General features: G+C 41.6%; 1 protein-coding gene across 1 annotated transcript in view; it reads right to left on the minus strand.

Moving 5' to 3' along the window:
* The window catches only part of adgrv1 (adhesion G protein-coupled receptor V1), a 525473-nt gene that overhangs the window by 438202 nt on the left and 68250 nt on the right, over positions 1-19021 (minus strand). Inside the window, exons 11-14 of the mRNA XM_072281026.1 lie at positions 13901-14027; positions 11117-11302; positions 5701-5881; positions 2256-2419 (exon numbers count right to left, since the gene is read on the minus strand). Of these exons, the coding sequence (XP_072137127.1) occupies positions 2256-2419; positions 5701-5881; positions 11117-11302; positions 13901-14027 (658 nt within the window). The remainder of the gene's footprint in view (positions 1-2255; positions 2420-5700; positions 5882-11116; positions 11303-13900; positions 14028-19021) is intronic.

The following is a 19021-nucleotide window of genomic DNA, read 5'->3' on the forward strand; positions in this document are numbered from 1 at the left end:
TTCAATGCCAGCACCATCTCTAAGGAGTCTCTGTACATGCTTCCCATGGGAAGTGTGTGTGTTTTTTCCCCCTGGGTGCTCCGGTTTCCACCCATAATCCAAAGGCGTCCTGGGTAGGTTAATTGGTCATTGTAAATTGTCCCGTGATTAGATTAGGATTAGATTGGAGTTGTTGGACATTGCTCGGCTCAAAGGGGCAGAAAAGCCTATTCCACACTGTATCTCTGAACAAAGGATAGATAAATAAATAAATAAAACATTTAGTCTTAAAACAGCAGGATACAAACTGTGCTTGACCCTGGTGGCATATGCTTTCTGGGTTTTGTACCTTTTGCCTGATAGGAGACAGAACAACAGAGAATGTCTTGGGTGGTTTGATTATGCTGGCTGATTTACTGAGGCAGCAAGCAGTATAGACAGAGTCCTAACTTCCAATTTTAAAACACCTAACAATTCTATTTATTTATTTCCCATGAATAAAATGTAAATGTAAAACTTTTCACCAATTCCAATTCCTTACCACTGATTCCATGTGCCACCAAACTTTCACAGATTGATCCTGATATATCCATTCACCCAGCCAAGTGCCTGAGGTGCAATTATCTTCAGTTTATTGACTCATTAATATCAATGGAGAAGATGTTTCCTATAGTGGGTGAGTTTAGGACCAGGGGACACAGCCTCAGAATAGAGTGACATCATTTAAAACAGAGATAAGGAGGAATTTCTTTAGCCAGAGGATGGTAAATCTGTACGTCATTGTCACAGACAGCAGTAGACGCCAAGTCATTGGTACACTTAAAGTAGTTTGATACATTCTTTGTTAGTCAGGGCATCAAAGATTACAGGGAGAAGGCAGAAGAATGGGGTTGAGAGGGATAATTAATCAGCCATGATAGAATGGTGAAGCAGACTTGATGGGCTAAATGGCCTAATTTTGCTCCTATGTCTTATGGTCTTATGTGGTACAGCTGCACAATCATAAAAATAATAACTTTAATTCAAAAAGGGAAAATTAAAAAATTTATTTCTTGTATGTATAATTTGATTCAAAAACAGACAATTAAACAAGGAATCCATAAGTCAAAACAAAAATGGGAAATAGATCTGAATATTAATATTGATGAAACAAATTGGTCAAGACTTTGTCTTGACAGTATGACAAACACAATAAATGTTCGACTTAGATTAGTACAATATAATTTTTTACACCAATTATATATTACACCACAAAAAATAAATAGATTAAATTCAAATCTATCCGATAAATGTTCTCGGTGTAATCAAGAAATTGGTACTTTCTTACATTCTACTTGGTCTTGTTTTAAAATTCAACCCTTTTGGATAAATTTAAGAGTCTTATTGGAACAAATTACTGGAACTCAACTTCCACATAACCCTGTATTATTTCTATTAGGTGATATTGAAGGGATAAAGCCAAAACTTAAATTGAATAAATATCAGAAAGAATTTATAAAAATTGCATTGGCAGTAGCTAAGAAGACTATAGCAGTTACTTGGAAATCTGATTCGTATTTAGGTATGAATCGTTGGAATAATGAAATGGCTAGTTCTATTCCACTTGAAAAAATTACTTATAATTTAAGAGATAAATATGTAACATTTTTGAATATTTGGCGCCCTTATTTACAAAAGATAGGATGGCATATTTAAGTGCTCCGATAAGGATCTTGGTCCCTTGGGGAAAGTAAGGAATAAGTATACCAAATTTATTTTGAATTCCATGGAGCATGTGGGAACCTTCTAATACCCAGACGGTTCTTCTTTTTTTTCCTTCTTTTCTTTTTTAGGTAGGACTTTATATGGGGGGGGGAGGGTTAAGGGGAGGGGGGAGGGTAGATATTATCTTTTCATGTATTCTTTTTGAAAATTCAGTAAAAATTATATTTTAAAAAATCACAAAAATGATTATTAAAGGTCTTTAAACACTCAGAATAAATCATAAAATGCACATTCTACACTTGAGGTATTTAACTCATGTTAACCTGTTTATCATCCAAATTTCCAGAAGGTGCACAAGGACCAGATTTCCATCAGTCAGAAATTAAAAGATAAATTAGATGGATCAAAGTTCATCTTAGCTTTTGTTCTTCGTCCAACAATTTCAAATCTTAGGACTATATTGCAAACTAACTGAAGTTTATTCAAGATTTTTACATTTGGCTAATTTGAGCCTTTTTTTTTGATCCTGCCATTATTTCATGATGTACTGAATCTGAAAAGCTGTAACTCACAGAATCAGGAAGAGACTGGAGAGTGATAGTCTTTGAAGATTCTCCGCTTCTGAAGTTGACCACACCTTGTATAGGGTATACATCATTCGTGAATGCTGGGTCCAATCTCCAGTGAACACTGATGTCACCAAATGTTCCTCGGTCACGGATTACAGTAAAATCAGCTATCGAGGTGAAGATAGATACTAAGTTGAGTGATTAATAAGACAACAATACAAAGAACATCGTTGGTGAGTAATTAAACCTGAACCTGCTCATTACTCTCTTCACAAATACTGATTCTATTTTGTTTATTTATTTAGAGGTACAGCAGAGTAACAGGGGATATAAAGTTGAACCAATTGGAATAATTTATAAACATTAAATAAGAAACAAAAAAAGACATCTAGCTTTTTGTTTACCCAAAGCAGATTGATGAGTTCAACATGGAAAAAGATATTTTGAAGGATTACATCTATCTTTGGCCTCTTTCTCAACTGCCTTTCTGACCCTATCCACTCCTTTCCCCTTCCCCTCTGAAGCATGGATTATGGGCTTGCGTGGCAACATATATTTTTAAAATTTTATTTGGCTTATTTAGAGACACAGCACAGTAACATACCCTTCCGGGCCAACGAGCCCTCGCTGCCCAATCACACCCATGTGATTAATTAACCTACAAACCCTTACGTCTTTGGAATGTGGGAGGAAACCAGAGCACCTGGAGGAATCCTATTTGGTGATGGGGAGAACGCACAAACACCTTGCAGGAAAGGGAGGAATTGAACCCGAGTTCCTGGCACTGCAGTAGCATTATGCTAACCGCTGCACAACCATGTCGTCCAACATGTTCATCAGAGAACCTGACATGTTTCTGTTTCTTTTTTACCTCTTTACAAGCGAACCTTTCTGGCGTACTGATTAAACAAGGCCCACAATTTGGATGACAAGAAACAAAAGAGTTTACAAATTGCTTGGCTGTGTTCTCTGACCTGCTTGGTAAAAGACCTATTTGGTTCCTCAGATACTGCCAGCTCTATTTCGGGATACTATCTGTGACATTAACCAGATGTGTTGTATACAAAGGGCCCAATGCATTGCTGAGGATCCCTACCACCCATCCCACAATTTCATACATCAGGAAGGAGGTACAGGAACATCAGGACTAGGACTGCCAGACTGGGTAACAGCTTCTTCCCTCAGGCTGTAAGACTAATGAATACCCTGACACCACCGAGGTCTTGTCAGTAGAAGCAATTGCCAGTGGCATCGGAATTATTTTGTCCTTATTTTTGGAGATCAGCTAGATATCGATCAAACTTTTCTAACTGATGATTGAATGATTGATGATCATTTTAAATGGATATGTCTGAACATGTCATCAGGAGACCAGTCAAAGCTGATCTACCCAAGCATGAATTCGGTAGAGCTTTCATTTATTTATTTATTTATTAATTGGTTGAGATGCAGCATGGAATAAGCCCTTCTGGCCTTCTGAGCAGCACCACCCAGCGATCCCCCAATTTAATCCTGGCATAATTATGGGACAATTTACAATGACCAATTCACCTACCAACCAATACGTCTGTAGACTGTGGGAGGAAACCAGAGCACCCGGAGGAAACCCACGTGGTCACGGGGAGAACATATAAACGCCTTACAGACAGCAGTGGGACATACTCAATTGACAAGATTACGAGTAAAATTACACTTTGATAACAGAATGGTGGTGACAGGAAAACTTAATTAAGCAACAGACTATGTCCCGGTGATAGAGTAAAGTGATTATCCACAGGGCTAACGGTAAATCCAATTTTCTACTAGAACAATGGGTGCACACCATAACACAATTAGTGAAGTTCCTGAAACTTGGGTTGTTGCTACATTCCATGTCTCTACTTCTAGGCTTTGTCTGTTACCCTGGTTCCCTCTAACTTTACTTTTCATATAATTCTTTATAATTGTTGAATGTTGTTGTTTTTGTTGCATGTCACACCCTGACTCACACACCAGAGCAAATTCTGAATCCATGTCAAAGTATATGGTCAATAAAGTTGATCCTTCATCCTAGTCCACGTTAGCACAATGCACATCCCTATTAGCTAGTTAACAGCCTTCACTATTCTTTCAAAATTAACATAATAAATCTATCCAATTACTGGAAAAAGAAATTCATTAGTTGATCTTGTGGTGTAGGAAAAGGAGCAATGTCTGGGTAGCCTCCAACCTGCTGGCATGAACATTGATTTCTCTAACTTCCGATAATTTCTCCAACTTCCGATAATTTCTCCACCCACCGCCTTCTCTTTTTTCAATCTTCATTCTGGATACCCTACTCAACCCTTCACTTCTCCCCACCTGCCCATCATCTCCCCCTGATGCCCCACCCTTTCTTCCATGATCCACTGTCCTTGCCTAACAGATTCCTTATTCTCCAACCTTTTACCTTTTCCACCTATCACCTCTCAACTTTTTATTCATCCCCTGCCCTCCCCAGTCCACCTGGCTTCACCTATCATCTTGTAGTTTGTCACTTCATTCCCCCCATCTAGAAGAGGGCGGAAGATGGCGGCGCAACACAGTTCGCAGCGGCCACTCCACTGGTGATGTCTGTTATTTGTCAAGTAGGGTGCCGTGCACAATCCTGAGTTGATGGAGACAGACGTGAAAGCATGGAGGAACATCTGGTGAAACTTCTGAAATGCCTGCTTCGCTGCGGCTGCTACTGTGTGGTCCAGAATCTCCAGAGGAGAAGGCCCCGAGTCCTCGGCTTTGCTTGTTGCTCAGCGGCCAGGTCAGGGTCGAAGCGCTCAGTAGAGGATGGTGCTCGGAGAGGCAGTGTCGGAGGGGCTGGTCGGAGGCTCGAAGTTTTCGGACGGATTCAGGGTCCACTGCGGTCAGGTGCTGCATCGGCGAGTTGTCGGCGCTTGGAGGTTCATGGCAGGGAGAGTTTCTCCCTTCTGCCACCTGCGTGGGATGATGAGTCTATCGGGACTTTGAGACTTATTTTTTACGTGCCCATGGTCTGCTCTTTATTAAATTATGGTATTGCTTTGCACTGTTGTAACCATATGTTATAATTATGCGGTTTTGTCAGTTTTAGTCTTGGTTTGTCCTGTGTTTTCTTGTGATATCATTCCGGAGGAGTGTTGTATCATTTTTTAATGCATGCATTTCTAAATGACAATAAACAAAAAGTGAACTGAACATCTAGTCTCACCTATCACCTGGCAACTTGTACTCCTCCTCCTCCCCATCTTATTCTGCCTTCGGCCCCTTTCCCTTCCAGACCTGATGAAGAGTCTCAGCCTGAAACGTTGACCATTTATTCCCCTCCATAGATGCTGCCTGACCTGCTGAGTTCCTCCTCCATTTTGGGTGTGTTGCTCAGGGTTTACACAACTGCAGACTCTCTTGTGTTTACAGTCATTAGTTGGGTTACTTGTAAAGGTAATGTTGTGTTTACCTTTGTTTACAACATCATCCTTGCTTTCCTTAATGCTTTGAGTCGAATCTGGAGTGTTGAACTGCAAGACACCATAAGGATCATCATTCTTCATAACTGTGATATTGACTTGAGTAGCAGTGCCCAACTTGCTTGGCGGTATCCCATGGCTGCTGAGTATGGCAGAGTAGTGTTCATCCAGCTGGGAACAAGTTAATGAATTACATAATAATAGTGTTTGTCAAATGTGTTCTGGAAAATTTCCTTAATCAGTACATAGAGGTCCCAACTAGAGAGAGTTCAATACTAGATCTCCTATTGGGGAATGAGACGGGACAGGTGACAGAAGTTTGTGTAGGGGAATACTTTGCATCTAGTGATTTGCCATTAGTTTCAAAGTAATTATGGAAAAGGATAGGTCTGGTCTGCAGGTTGATATTCTACATTGGAGAAGGGCTAATTTTGATGGTTTCACAAAGCATCTGGCAAGTGTGGACTGAAGCAGGTTGCTTTCTGGCAAAGGTGTACTTGGTAAGTGGTAGGTCTTCAAAAATAACATTTTGAGAGTACAAAGCTTGTATGTTCCTGTCAGAAAAAAAGGCAAGGATAACAGGTTGAGGGAAGTTTGATAGTCAAGAGATACTGACGCTCTGGTTAAGAGAAAGGAAGAGGTGCACAGCAGGTATAGGCAGGCAAGAACAAACGAGGTACCAGATAAACAAGAAATGCAAGACAACACTTTTATCAGGAGGGCTAAAAGAAGACATGAGGTTGCTCTAGAAGACAAGGTGAAGGAAATTCTTAGACTTCTACAGCTATATCAGAAGCAAAAGGATAGCAATAGACAAAATTGGTCCCCTAGAAGATCAGAGTGGTCATCTACGCATGGAGCTGAACGAGTTGGGGGAGATCTTAAATTCTTGCGTCGGTATTTACACAGGAGACGGATCCAGTGAGGAAGTGAGGCAAAACAGCGGTGAGGTCATGGACTATATACAGATTACAAAGGAGGATGTGGCTGTTGTCTTGAGGAAAATTCAGGTGGATAAATCCACAGACCCTGACAGGTTGTTCCCTCGGATCATGTGGGAGGCTAGTGCAGAAATTGCAGAGCCCCTGCAGAGATATTTAAAACATCCTTAGCCAAGGATGAGGTCCTAGATGATTAGAGGATAGCCAACGTTGTTCTGCTGTTTAAGAAAGGCCCTAGGAATAAGACAGAAAATTATAGACTGGTGAGCCTTAAATCAGTAGTGGGCAAGTTATTACAAGGTATTCTAAGGGACCGTATATGTAAGTATTTGGATAGTGTTACGTACCCCGTAACTGGGTTGCCAAACCAGCAGAAATGGATCACTCAGTTGGAGTCTGGATTACTGGAACTAAGAAAGTTTTATTAAAGAAATAAGCAACACAGTACTCTAATAGTAAGTATATAAATGCAACAGGTTAGCAATGAATAAACACACATGTACACAGAACTAGGATAATAGGATCAATCAAGCTCTATCGTCGTCTAGGGGTAAATGACCAGTTTCAAAGTGACAGAGTTCAGTTTAGTTCAGTTTGCAGTAATCGCCGTCGCCGTGGGAGAGAGAGAGAGCGAGAGCGAATGAATATTCAAATCGGATTCCAAACAGACCTTTGATATTCCTCACAGTCAGCTTTCGGGCGAGCCCTTTGTAAAGACTTCTGAGGTCACCGACTGTGACCCCTCCGTTTCAGATACAATCGTTCCTCTGCAGTGAACCTGGCACCCAGGCAAGGGTGGACACACACCAGGTTCCCGCCGATCGTATCTTTCCACCCTGTGCGTCTATGGTTTGGTCCCGCGAACAACCCTCCAAAAACTCCCACCGACTTGTAGGAGGCGCACCGCTTCCAGGGTCTCGTTACCTCGTGGTGTCGTGTGTGTCCTGCCTTAGCGAACCTGTCCCTTTTTATCCCCTTGCTGGGGTATCGCCTGTCCATCACACTTCAAACAGTTCAGGGTTCAAAAAGGAGCCGATCTTGACAGTTCTCAGACCGGTGTCTCCTTCCGTTAAACTCTCTCATCTCTTCATTAACATTTCCAAATGCTGCTCCATTGTCTTCCTTATCTCTCTTTCTCCTGAAGACAGGTGGCAGATCAACTGCTGATCCCACTGGTGCCAGCACAGGACAGTTAACATCTTAGTCTATGTGTACTTTTTGTAACCCTCTTTCGTTACAATAGATAGGGACTGGGTTTGTGCATGGTAGGTTGTGTCTAACCAGTCTTATAGAGCGTTTTGAGGAAGTTACCAGGAAAGTTGATAAAGGCAAGACAGTGGATGTTGTCTATATGGACCTTAGCAAGGCCTTTGACAAGGTCCAGCATTGGAGGTTGGCCAAAAGGGTCAGTTGCTTGGCATTCAAAATGAGGTAGCAAATTGGATTAGACATTGGCTTTATGGGAGAAGCCAGAGAGTGGTAGTAGATAGTTGCCGCTCTGGCTGGAGGCCTGTGACTACTGGTGAGCCACAGGGATTGGTGCTGGGTCCGTTGTTGTTTGTCATCTATATCAACAATCTGGTTGATAATGTGGTTAACTGGATCAGCAAATTTGCAGATGACACCAAGATAGTGAAGGGGCATAGTGAATAGCGATGAAGACTATCAAAATTTGCAGAGGGATCTGGACCAGCTGGAAAAATGGCCTGAAAGATCAGAAATGGAATTTAATGCAGACAAGTGTGAGATATTTCGCTTTGGGAGGAGCAACCAGAGTAGGTCTTACATGGTTGGGCACTGAGGAGTGCAACAGAATGGAGTGATCTGGGCATATAGATCCACAATTCCTGAAAAGGTAGAGGTCATGGGTTGAGTGAAAGTTGAAATATTGAAAGGAAACACAAGGGGGAACTTCTTCACACAGAAGCTGGTGAGGTTGTGGAATGAATTGCCAGCGCAAGCAGTGCATGAGGGTATGATTTAAACATCCAATAGAAATTTGGATAGGTACATGGATGGGAGAGATGTGGAGAGCTATAGTCTGAGTGCAGGTTGATGGGATTAGGTAGGTTCATAGATTGTACTGACTAAATGGTTGAATGGCCTGCTTCTGAGCTGGATGTTCAATGATTCTATGACTTTGACTCTAAATAAATGTTTTTCATGAAAATTGAAAAATAGAAAAAATATGAAGTTCAAGCTGAGAGAAGAATTGCCTCCTTCCTCAGACTTAACGCATGCAGAAAATACAAGTCCATACTCTACCATTCAACACTCTTAAAAGTAAAGTGATATCTGGTTGCAAACAGCATCAAAGTATAAATAAAGAATGAATATCTTACAAATTAAATGTTCCTGATCTGCTGATGCATTAAGAATTCCACACACAGCCACTTCCATTTGATTCAATATCAGGCATACTGACACTTGGAAAAGATTTTATACTGAGATGACTACTCCAGGAATATTGTGTTCAATTCCAGTCTCCTCATTCAAGTAAGCAGCAGTTTTATCTTAACAGGTTTCAAATAATGTTATGCACCTCAATTTATTATGCATATTGTGTTCTGTTCTGGCCTTGTCCCCTCATCATAGGAAGGATGTGGAAGCTTTAGAGAGGGTGCAGAGGAGATTTACCAAGATGCTGCCTGGATTAGAGAGCATGCCTTATGAGCAAAGGTTGAGTGAGCAAGGCACTGTTCCCACAAAACTCTGTGAGTGCACAGCCACACAGTGACTGAAATGTTCCCACACACATAGCTTTTGTGGCTACGCAGCTGGAATTGGACGCAGCTAGAAAAAGTTAACAAAACGTGAAAAATTCTCAATGTTGTACTGTATTTCATTACACCCCTCAATTAATAAATAAAATTAAAAGTATGTGAGTTTTCAATTTTCATTCTAATTATTCATAGTGTGCATATGACAAAAAACATTTATAGTGGCCCACAGTTTTCAGGCCATTAAAAGTTTCCTATTCAGAGCAATAATTGGTCCACACAGCTGCAAAAAAATTAGAGGGAACATTGGAGCTAGGCTTTTCTCTTTGGAGGATGAGACGCCACTTGATAGAGGTGTATCACATGATAAGAGGCACAGATCAAGTCGAAGGGCAGAGTTTCTTTGTCCCAGTGCAAAAATAGCAAATACAGAGGGTATAATTTTGAGGTGATTGGAGGTAAGTAATAGGGGGAATGCCAGAGGTAGGATTTTAACACTGAAAATGGCACTGAACACATTGCCAGGGAAGGTATTAAAGGTAGGTACATTAGCGGCATTTAAGAGAGCATTAGATAGGCGTATGGATGATAGCGAAATGGAGGGCAATGTGGAGGGAAGGGACAGATTGATCTTGGAATAGGTTAAAAATTCAGTAGCACATTGTCGGCCAAAGGGCCTGTACTGTACTATTCCATGTTCTATGGTCTGTTTGACAACAAGGGTTGCCAAAATGGTGAAGTTCCTCAGCAAGTGAGATGGGATGGATAAAATATAGGTTGTAGCCAATTTATAGCCAATATCTGACTGTTACTGAAGCACTGATATTGTGAAAAATCCAACAAAATGGATTCTACTTTCCTGGTAGCAAGGTCTGCAGTTAAACAACAAGATTTTACAGAAGAATTTAACTGAAAGACAGTTACATTGACAATTTTTATGTTTGCACTTAACCCCATTGTAACCATTTTGAACTACATTGTATGAAACATGCTCTGAAAGGTCATTATCAATACTACCTATCTTTATCTTTCTCCATTTACTCATTGTAACACCCAAGTTTTGAGAACTTACTTGTGTACAAGAAAGTTCTTATTTTATTATTTGTTATTTAATTTTTTAAATTTATACTTTACTTTTTATGGTCTGTTAATTTATTTGTGGTAATACTACTTCATGTTATGTGTGTGAGTTACATGAACTGTGCTGTGCACCTTGGTTGGCAGGAACATTGTTTCATTTGGCGGTGTACATGCGTACAGTTGAGTAACAATAAACTCGAACAAATTGGTCATCATGTTTCTTTTGGCTGCATTTGAAAAGGCTCCAGTGGCCTACAGTAACTTGAGGAGATCTTAAGTTGTAAAAGGAACTATATTCAGTAAATATACAGCTCCTTTATATAAGTTAAAACACTGCTCACTTCCAATATAGCACAGTATCTGCATAACAGGAATAACATCTAATTATTCCAGAAAATCTTCCAATGCAGTATCATCAAATTTCCAAGAGCTCCAGATTATTTTGATTTAACTATACTGTCCTAGAGCTCTTGGTGTTAGCAAAGCTTAAATCAATGCATTCAGCACGGTAAGGGTTTCAAAGAAATATTCAGATTTAAATGTATCTAATCACTTCAACAGAATAGTCTTTCATTTGACGTTTACTTCTGAAATTATCATGAACAAATCTACGCATCAAAATATTTTCTTTAAACGTTTTAGGTCGAAGTAGCTCCAAATCTTACCTCTGGAATGCCATCCTGCCTTGCCAGCAATGTTATTGCTACTTCTCTTTCACCAGGATTGAACTCAACAACTCCCGTATTCCCATAGAACTCAAAAGACTGTGCAGGTTCTACAACATAGCGCAAGAACTGCCTCAGGAGTGTGCCATGGTATCGTACAATCTTGAGTTCAAAGGCAACACCTTCCTGTGAAAAAAGTCATTCACTTAAATCATCATCATTATGTGCTGTGTCACATGATGTGGGTGATCATGTGGTCATTGACTACGATTGTACTTAACAATTTTTCTTAAACAGATGTGGTTTGTCATTGCCTTCTTCTGGGCAGTGTCTTTACAAGATGGGTGAGACCCCAGCCATTATCAATAATCTTCAGAGACTGTCTGCCTGGTGTCAATGGTCCTATAACCAGGATCTGATCTGCACCAACTGCTCATACGACCATCCAACACCTGCTCCCATCGCTTCACGTGACCCTGATCGGGTCGGGGTGCTGCACCTTACCCAAGGGTGACCCGCAGGCTACCAGAGGGAAGGAGCACCTTACACCTCCCTTGATAGAGATGTATCTCAACCCCATCACCCATCACTTAACTCAACTGACTTATTCACATCTGAAGAAAAAATAAACAAACTCAAATGTTGAAGGAACTCAGCAAGTCAGGCAGCATCTACAGAGAGGAAGAAAGGATTGACATTTTGGGCCGAGACCCTTCAACATATTAAATTAAGGAACTGGAGCTGCAGCTTAATACCTTTGGCTCATACAGGAGAATGACATGAATCAGAATCAGGTTTATTATCACTGGCATGTGACGTGAAATTTGTTAACTTAGCAGCAGCAGTTCAATGCAATACATAATCTACCAGAGAGGGAAAAAAATAAATAAAATAATAATAATAAATAAACAAGTAAATCAATTATATACATTGAATAGATATTTTTTAAAAGTGCAAAAACAGAAATACTGTATATTTTTTTAAAAAGTGAGGTAGTGCCCAAAGATCCAATGTCCATTTAGGAATCGGATGGCAGAGGGGAAGAACCTGTTCCTGAATCGTTCAGTGTGTGCCTTCAGGCTTCTGTACCTCCTACCTGATGGTACAGTGACAAAAGGGCATGCCTTGGGTGCTGGAGGTCCTTAATAATAGACGCTGCCTTTCTGAGACACTGCTCCCTAAAGATGTCCTGGGTATTTTGTAGGCTAGTGCCCAAGATGGAGCTGACTAGATTTACAACCTTCTGCAGCTTCTTTCGGTCCTGTGCAGTAGCCCCTCCATACCAGACAGTGATGCAGCCTGTCAGAATGCTCTCCACGGTACAACTATAGAAGTTTTTGAGTGTACTTGTGACGTGCCAAATCTCTTCAAACTCCTAATAAAGTATAGCCGCTGTCTTGCCTTCTTTATAACTACATCGATATGTTGGGACCAGGTTAGATCCTCAGAGATCTTGACGCCCAGAAACTTGAAGCTGCTCACTCTCTCTACTTCTGATCCCTCTATGAGGATTGATGCGTGTTCCTTCCTCTTACCCTTCCTGAAGTCCACAATCAGCTCTTTCGTCCTACTGACGCTGAGTGCCAGGTTGTTGCTGCAGCACCATTCCACTAGTTGGCATATCTCACTCCTGTACGCCCTCTTGTCACCACCTGAGATTCTACCAACAATGGTTGTATCGTCAGCAAATTTATAGACGGTATTTGAGCTGTGCCTAGCCACACAGTCATGTGTGTATAGAGAGTAGAGCAGTGGGCTAAGCTCACACTTGATGATAGATAGGAGCTACAGGGATGCAGCTCAGTTGCAGGAGGCAGGTACCTGGGTGACTGTCAGAAGAGGGAAAGTGAATGGGCAGCCAGTGCAAAGCACCACTGTGGTCGCTCCCCTCAAAAAGAAGTACACTTCTCTAAATACTGTTGTGGGGATGACCTACCAGGGGAAGCCGCGGCAATTGGGTCTCTGGAACCGAGTCTGGCACTGTGGCTCAGAAGGGAAGAGGGAGAAGAAGACTGCCGTAGTGATAGGGAAATCCATAGTTAGAGAGCAGACAGGAGATTCTGTTGGTATGATAGAGACACCCAGACAGTATGTTGCCTCCTAGGTACCAGGGTTGGGGATTTCTTTGATTGGGTCCACGGCATTCTAAAGGCGGAGGGTGTGCAGCCAGAGAGTTGTCATGCAAGATTTCCCCTGATGGAAACCATGCTCACTTTTTCCTATTTTAGCATGTGCCTCCAAGTACCTCGAAAGGTCACTCTTGACAATCAACTCCAGCATATTCCCAACCACTGAATTCAGGCTAACTGGCCTAATATGTCCTTCCTCCGCCTCCCTCCTTAAAGAGTGGAGTGTCATATGCACTTTCCCAGTCCTTCAGAACCATTTCAGAATTTGTAATTTGCCTACAACAAGAATTTTTGGCATCATTTTTCCAGAGTCACGTCAAAGAGGACCACAACCTTGTCATGGCTTAGAAGCTTGTGTGTCTCAGTGACCCAGAGGATTATGTTGGTTGGAGTCAGGGCTTTATGCTTTGGCTCTCGGTACAGTTACCCATGCCAAACAGGTCAAAGGGTAAAGGACAGACAAAGGGCAGAGGTCCTCCAGGTTCAGGGGTTCAGCTCAGAGTTAACAACCCTGACTGGTAAAACAAAACTGTTACTGAAACAGCAATGAAGTTTCCTCTACATCTGAGTGGCCAAGGACAGACAGATGGAGGACCTTCACTGTTGCCCTAATGCCAGCAGAGTAACGGACCATTTTTAAAAAATCCAGACTCACATGCACAAAATATGGTCCTCTCGTCTGTGAAGAAAATTCAAATATTCCACCTGGTTCGTCATTTTGTAAAATAACTATTTTTCTCTTGATGAAATTTGATTTCATAATCTGATTTTCTGGGTCAGCCCTGCAAATTGAAATTAAAATGTCAACATCGATAATTACCATAGTTTCACAGAACACAATCACACGCCTTCAAACAGCAGGAAAAGATATTTTAACCATATCCAATTTTAATTTTATAAACTGAGTTATGTATATTTTTGAAAGCAAGAACCTCATGCAGACAGAAGTGATAGAAAGCACGTTTTCAGTGCAAATCAAACCCAAAAGGTGAATTTTCTCCAAAAATGAATACACAGCAAACATATCCACATGATATTTATTTGTTCAGCTGTACAGAATCTTGATGCAACAGCCATTAAAAAGCAAATTATCAAGCAAATTCAGACAGAACAAGCAAATAAAAATTAATATACTAAATCATTAAAACATTTTGTTTCAAAACCTAATGCTTCTTCTCTGAGCGGTAAAAGTTTGTGAGATGTTGCATTTGTGACCAGAAGACATAGGAGTAATACAAGGCTCTACGGCCCATCAATTCTGTTCTGCCATTCCATCATGGCTGATTTATTATCCCCTCACCCCCATTCTCCTGCCTTCTCCCCATAACCTCTGATGCCCTTACTAATCAAGAACCTATCAACCTCCATTTTAAATATGCCCAATGACTTGGCCTCCACAGCCACCTGTGGCAATGAATTCCACCGATTCACCACTCTCTAGCTAAAGAAATTCCTCATCTCTGTTCTAAATGGACATCCCTCTGTTCTGAGGCTGTGTCCCCTGGTCCTAAGCTCCTCCACTATAGGAAACATCCTCTGCACATCCACTCAGCCTAGGCCTTTCAGTATTTGATAGGTTTCAGAGAGATCCGCCTTATTCTTCTAAACTCCAGAACGGACAGGGTTAGAGCTATCAAGTGTTCTTCATATGCCAACCCTTTCACTCACATAGAATCCTTTGTCGTTTCCAAACTGGTAAAAAAAAAACACATCGTGTATCCCGGTTCTGATAAAGGTTATTCTAACTGCCCACTATAGCCAATGTCAAAGACCGTGTGGTGGCTCCCTGCGCATCGGCTTCCCCACGTTAAATAAAGTCATGCACAAACATCTTCCATTAAGGGAATCCAACCTAACATCCCAGATTATGTGCAGCGGCGATCGGCAAGTGGTGAAGAGGGCAGGATCGTGAGGTCTGGATATGGATCCCTAGATCGGCCTCAACAGCCAGCCAAAGACCCACCAATAGACCACCCCCTAGACAGGGGTTTCCAGCCTGGGGTCCACAGACCTCTTGGTTCATGGTAGGGGTCTGTGGAGTAAAAAAATACTGGGAACCCCTGCCCAGGGAGGGCATCATACTTGACTCAAGTGATCGTACTATGACAGCAGAAGAAAAATTAGTATTCATTTTAATTTATTTCTAACATTTTATTTGTGCAATTGTCAATGCAAAATGCAAATAGTCAATGTAAAGAAGGTTACTTGAAATAACACCGTTCAAAGTATAAAATCACATTCAGGATCTAAGTGACAGTCTTGGTATTAATTGTTAATAAATAGTTAAACAATTAAATAAATAGGAAGCATCCTAGTTATTTTAACTAGCTACCTCATATCTTAAGGTACCAGTAACTTAACACATCCTTAATTGGAGTCATGCTACATGCAAACCAAAGATGTGTGCAATAGATATAATCAAATATTTGCACAAAATCTGATCAACAGAACTCACTCTACTTACCCAAAGTATACTACAAATCTTTCTGTCTCTACCCTGCAGACACAGATTGGTAAGTAATGTGAGACACTTTAATCAGAAATTTTAGACGACCAAATGAAGAGTTTTCTTGGTTTGTAACATGGCAGAGCATGCACGTTACGATGACGGTACTTGCTTCCTGACAGATGCATTTTGTTTATTTCCCACTGAACACACACAAAATGCTGGAGGAACTCAGTAGGTCAGGCAGCATCACCAGGAAGTCTGCAGATGCTGGAAATTCAAGCAACACACATCAAAGTTGCTGGTGAACACAGCAGGCCAGGCAGCATCTATGGTAGTGAATAAACAGTCGACACTTTGAGCCAAGATCCTTCAACGGGACCGGAAAGGAAGGGGGAAGACGCTGGAATATAAAGGTCGGGGGAGGGAAGGAGGACATGCTGGAAATGCATCCCTGTGAGTAACCAAGATGTCAAAATCATCAGCTGAAAAGGTGATTGAGGTCTCTCTCTCCCCATCCTCCCCCTTTTCAGGGCATATATCAGAGGTACTGCGTATGCAGTGCCTCCAGCATTGTCAAAGACCCTTCCATCCTTCCCACCATCTCTTTGACCTCTTACCATTAGGCATAAGTACCGCAGCATAAGAACCAGAACTGCCAGGCTGTTGGACTTCTGAACACCCTGCTGCCACCAAGCTCACATGTATACCCTGTCTAAATGTCCTGCCACTCCCCCCGCCCACCACAATCCAGTCCCAGCTCACAGACACACTCACCGGCACTAGGCCCTTTTCATCTTTTATTCCTGCTGTTTCACATATTTATACCACTGCATGTTTTATTATAATAGTGTGAGTAACTGTCAACCTGTCCATCTTCAGACCATGCCAGTCAGGGATCTGTGTTAATATTATTTTGTGACTCTATGTGCTGGATTGTAACTATGGTTTTTATGTGTTGTGTTGTGTGTGACTAGGTGTACTGTGATTGGCACAGCTGTATTCACAGTTTGTCATCTTTTGCACGTTGGTTGTTTGTCCAGTTGGGTATTGTCTTTCATTGCTTCTGTGATATTTCTTGGATTTACTGTGAATGCCCACAAGAAAATGAATCTCAGGGTTCTATATGGTGAATATATTTACCTTTGATAATAAATATACCTCATTGAACTTTTGAACTTTGAAATGCCGTTTTTAAAATCACTCAGGAAGGTTTGCCTTGATCTTTACTTCACTTTTACCCTGTAACCTACACTTCCTTCTTCAGCAATAACCACAAATCCTCTTTCATTATCAGGCCATTAATCTAATCAACAGATAGATAGATCCATTATTCCAGGAATTTGAGCACATTTGAGCCACGTATGAAAGATTCTGCTGTCCGAATTGAGATCAAACTATTGAATTTGGACTTCTCTGCTCAGTAACCATATGTTTTCCTCTTCAGTGATTAGTCACACCATGTTGTTCGTCCATCATTGACGTCGATGAGGACCTCGACACCATTATGATGGTGTCGAGACTAGCGCGTGATTTGGATTTAAGTGAGGGAGAGTTGCGCAGCGTCAGCCTCACTCTCTCTTCCCAATTCCCATCTGGATCCAGTGGCAAGACAGAGTCACATCATACCTCTTAAATCAATCCATAACAATTTGTGCATCATGATTCACAGCAATTTACCAATTATGAACTCGCACCTGTAGTTTACCTGCACTGAGCTCTCTCTGCAGCTGTTCTACTTCATTATGCATTGGTATTGTTTTAGACACAAGAGATTCTGCAGATGCTGGAAATCCAGAGCAACACACAAAATGCTGGAGCAACTCAGCAGGTTAGGAAGCTGAGTTAAAGTCAACATTTCAAGCCAAGACCCCTCCTTAGGACTGGAAATGAAGGGGAGAAGATGCCAGAATAAAAAGCTTGTAGGAGGGGAAGGAGAACAAGCTAGAAGGTGATAGGTGAAACCAGGTGGTGGGGTAAGGTAAAAGACTGGAAATGAAGGAATCTGATCAGAGAGGAAGGTGGACCACAGGAGAAAGGGAACAAGGAGTGCCACCAGAGGGAGGTGATAGGCAGATGAGAAAAAGAGGTAAGAGGCCAGAGTGGGGAAATGAATAAATGGGAAGGGGGAGGGGAAAAAATTACAAGGAGAAATCGATGTTAATACCATCAGATTGGAGGCTACCCAGAAAGCATGTAGGATGTTGCTCCTCCAACCTGAGGGTGGCCTCACTGTGGCAGAAGAGGAGGCCATGTCAGAATGGGAATTAAAATGTCATAGTCATAGTCATACTTTATTAATCCTGGGGGAAATTGGTTTTTGTTACAGTTGCTGCATAAATAATAAATAGTAATAGAACCATAAATAGTTAAATAGTAATATGTAAATTATGCCAGTAAATTATGAAATAAATCCAGGACCAGCCTATTGGCTCAGGGTGTCTGACCCTCCAAGGGAGGAGTTGTAAAGTTTGATGGCCACAGGCAGGAATGACTTCCTATGACACTCTGTGTTGCATCTCGGTGGAATGAGTCTCTGGCTGAATGTACTCCTGTGCCCAACCAGTACATTATGTAGTGGATGGGAGACATTGACCAAGATGGCATGCAACTTAGACAGCATCCTCTTTTCAGACACCACCGTGAGAGAGTGCAGTTTCATCCCCACAACATCACTGGCCTTACGAATGAGTTTGTTGATTCTGTTGGTGTCTGCCACCCTCAGCCTGCTGCCCCAGCACACAACAGCAAACATGATAGCACTGGCCACCACAGACTCGTAGAACATCCTCAGCATCATCCGGCAGATGTTAAAGGACCTCAGTCTCCTCAGGAAATAGAGATGGCTCTGGCCCTTCTTGTAGACAGCCTCAGTGTTCTTTGACCAGTCCAGTTTATTGTCAATTCGTATCCCCAGGTATTTGCAATCCTCCACCATGTCCACACTGACCCCCTGGATGGAAACAGGGGTCACCGGTACCTTAGCTCTCCTCAGGTCTACCACCAGTATGATTGGCCGACAAGTCACAACAGGAATGAGGATAGGAATTAAAATGACTGGCCGACAAGTCACAACAGGAATGGGGATAGGAATTAAAATGACTGGCCGACAAGTCACAACAAGAATGGGGATAGGAATTAAAATGATTGGCCGACAAGTCACAACAGGAATGGGGATAGGAATTAAAATGATTGGCCGACAAGTCACAACAGGAACGGGGATAGGATTTAAAATGATTGGCCGGCATGTCACAACAGGAGTGGGGATAGGAAATAAAATGATTGGCCGACAAGTCACAACAGGAGTGGGGATAGGAATTAAAATGATTG

Source organism: Mobula birostris, chromosome 17, assembly GCF_030028105.1.
Source record: "Mobula birostris isolate sMobBir1 chromosome 17, sMobBir1.hap1, whole genome shotgun sequence".
Classification (NCBI taxonomy): Eukaryota; Metazoa; Chordata; class Chondrichthyes; order Myliobatiformes; family Myliobatidae; genus Mobula; species Mobula birostris.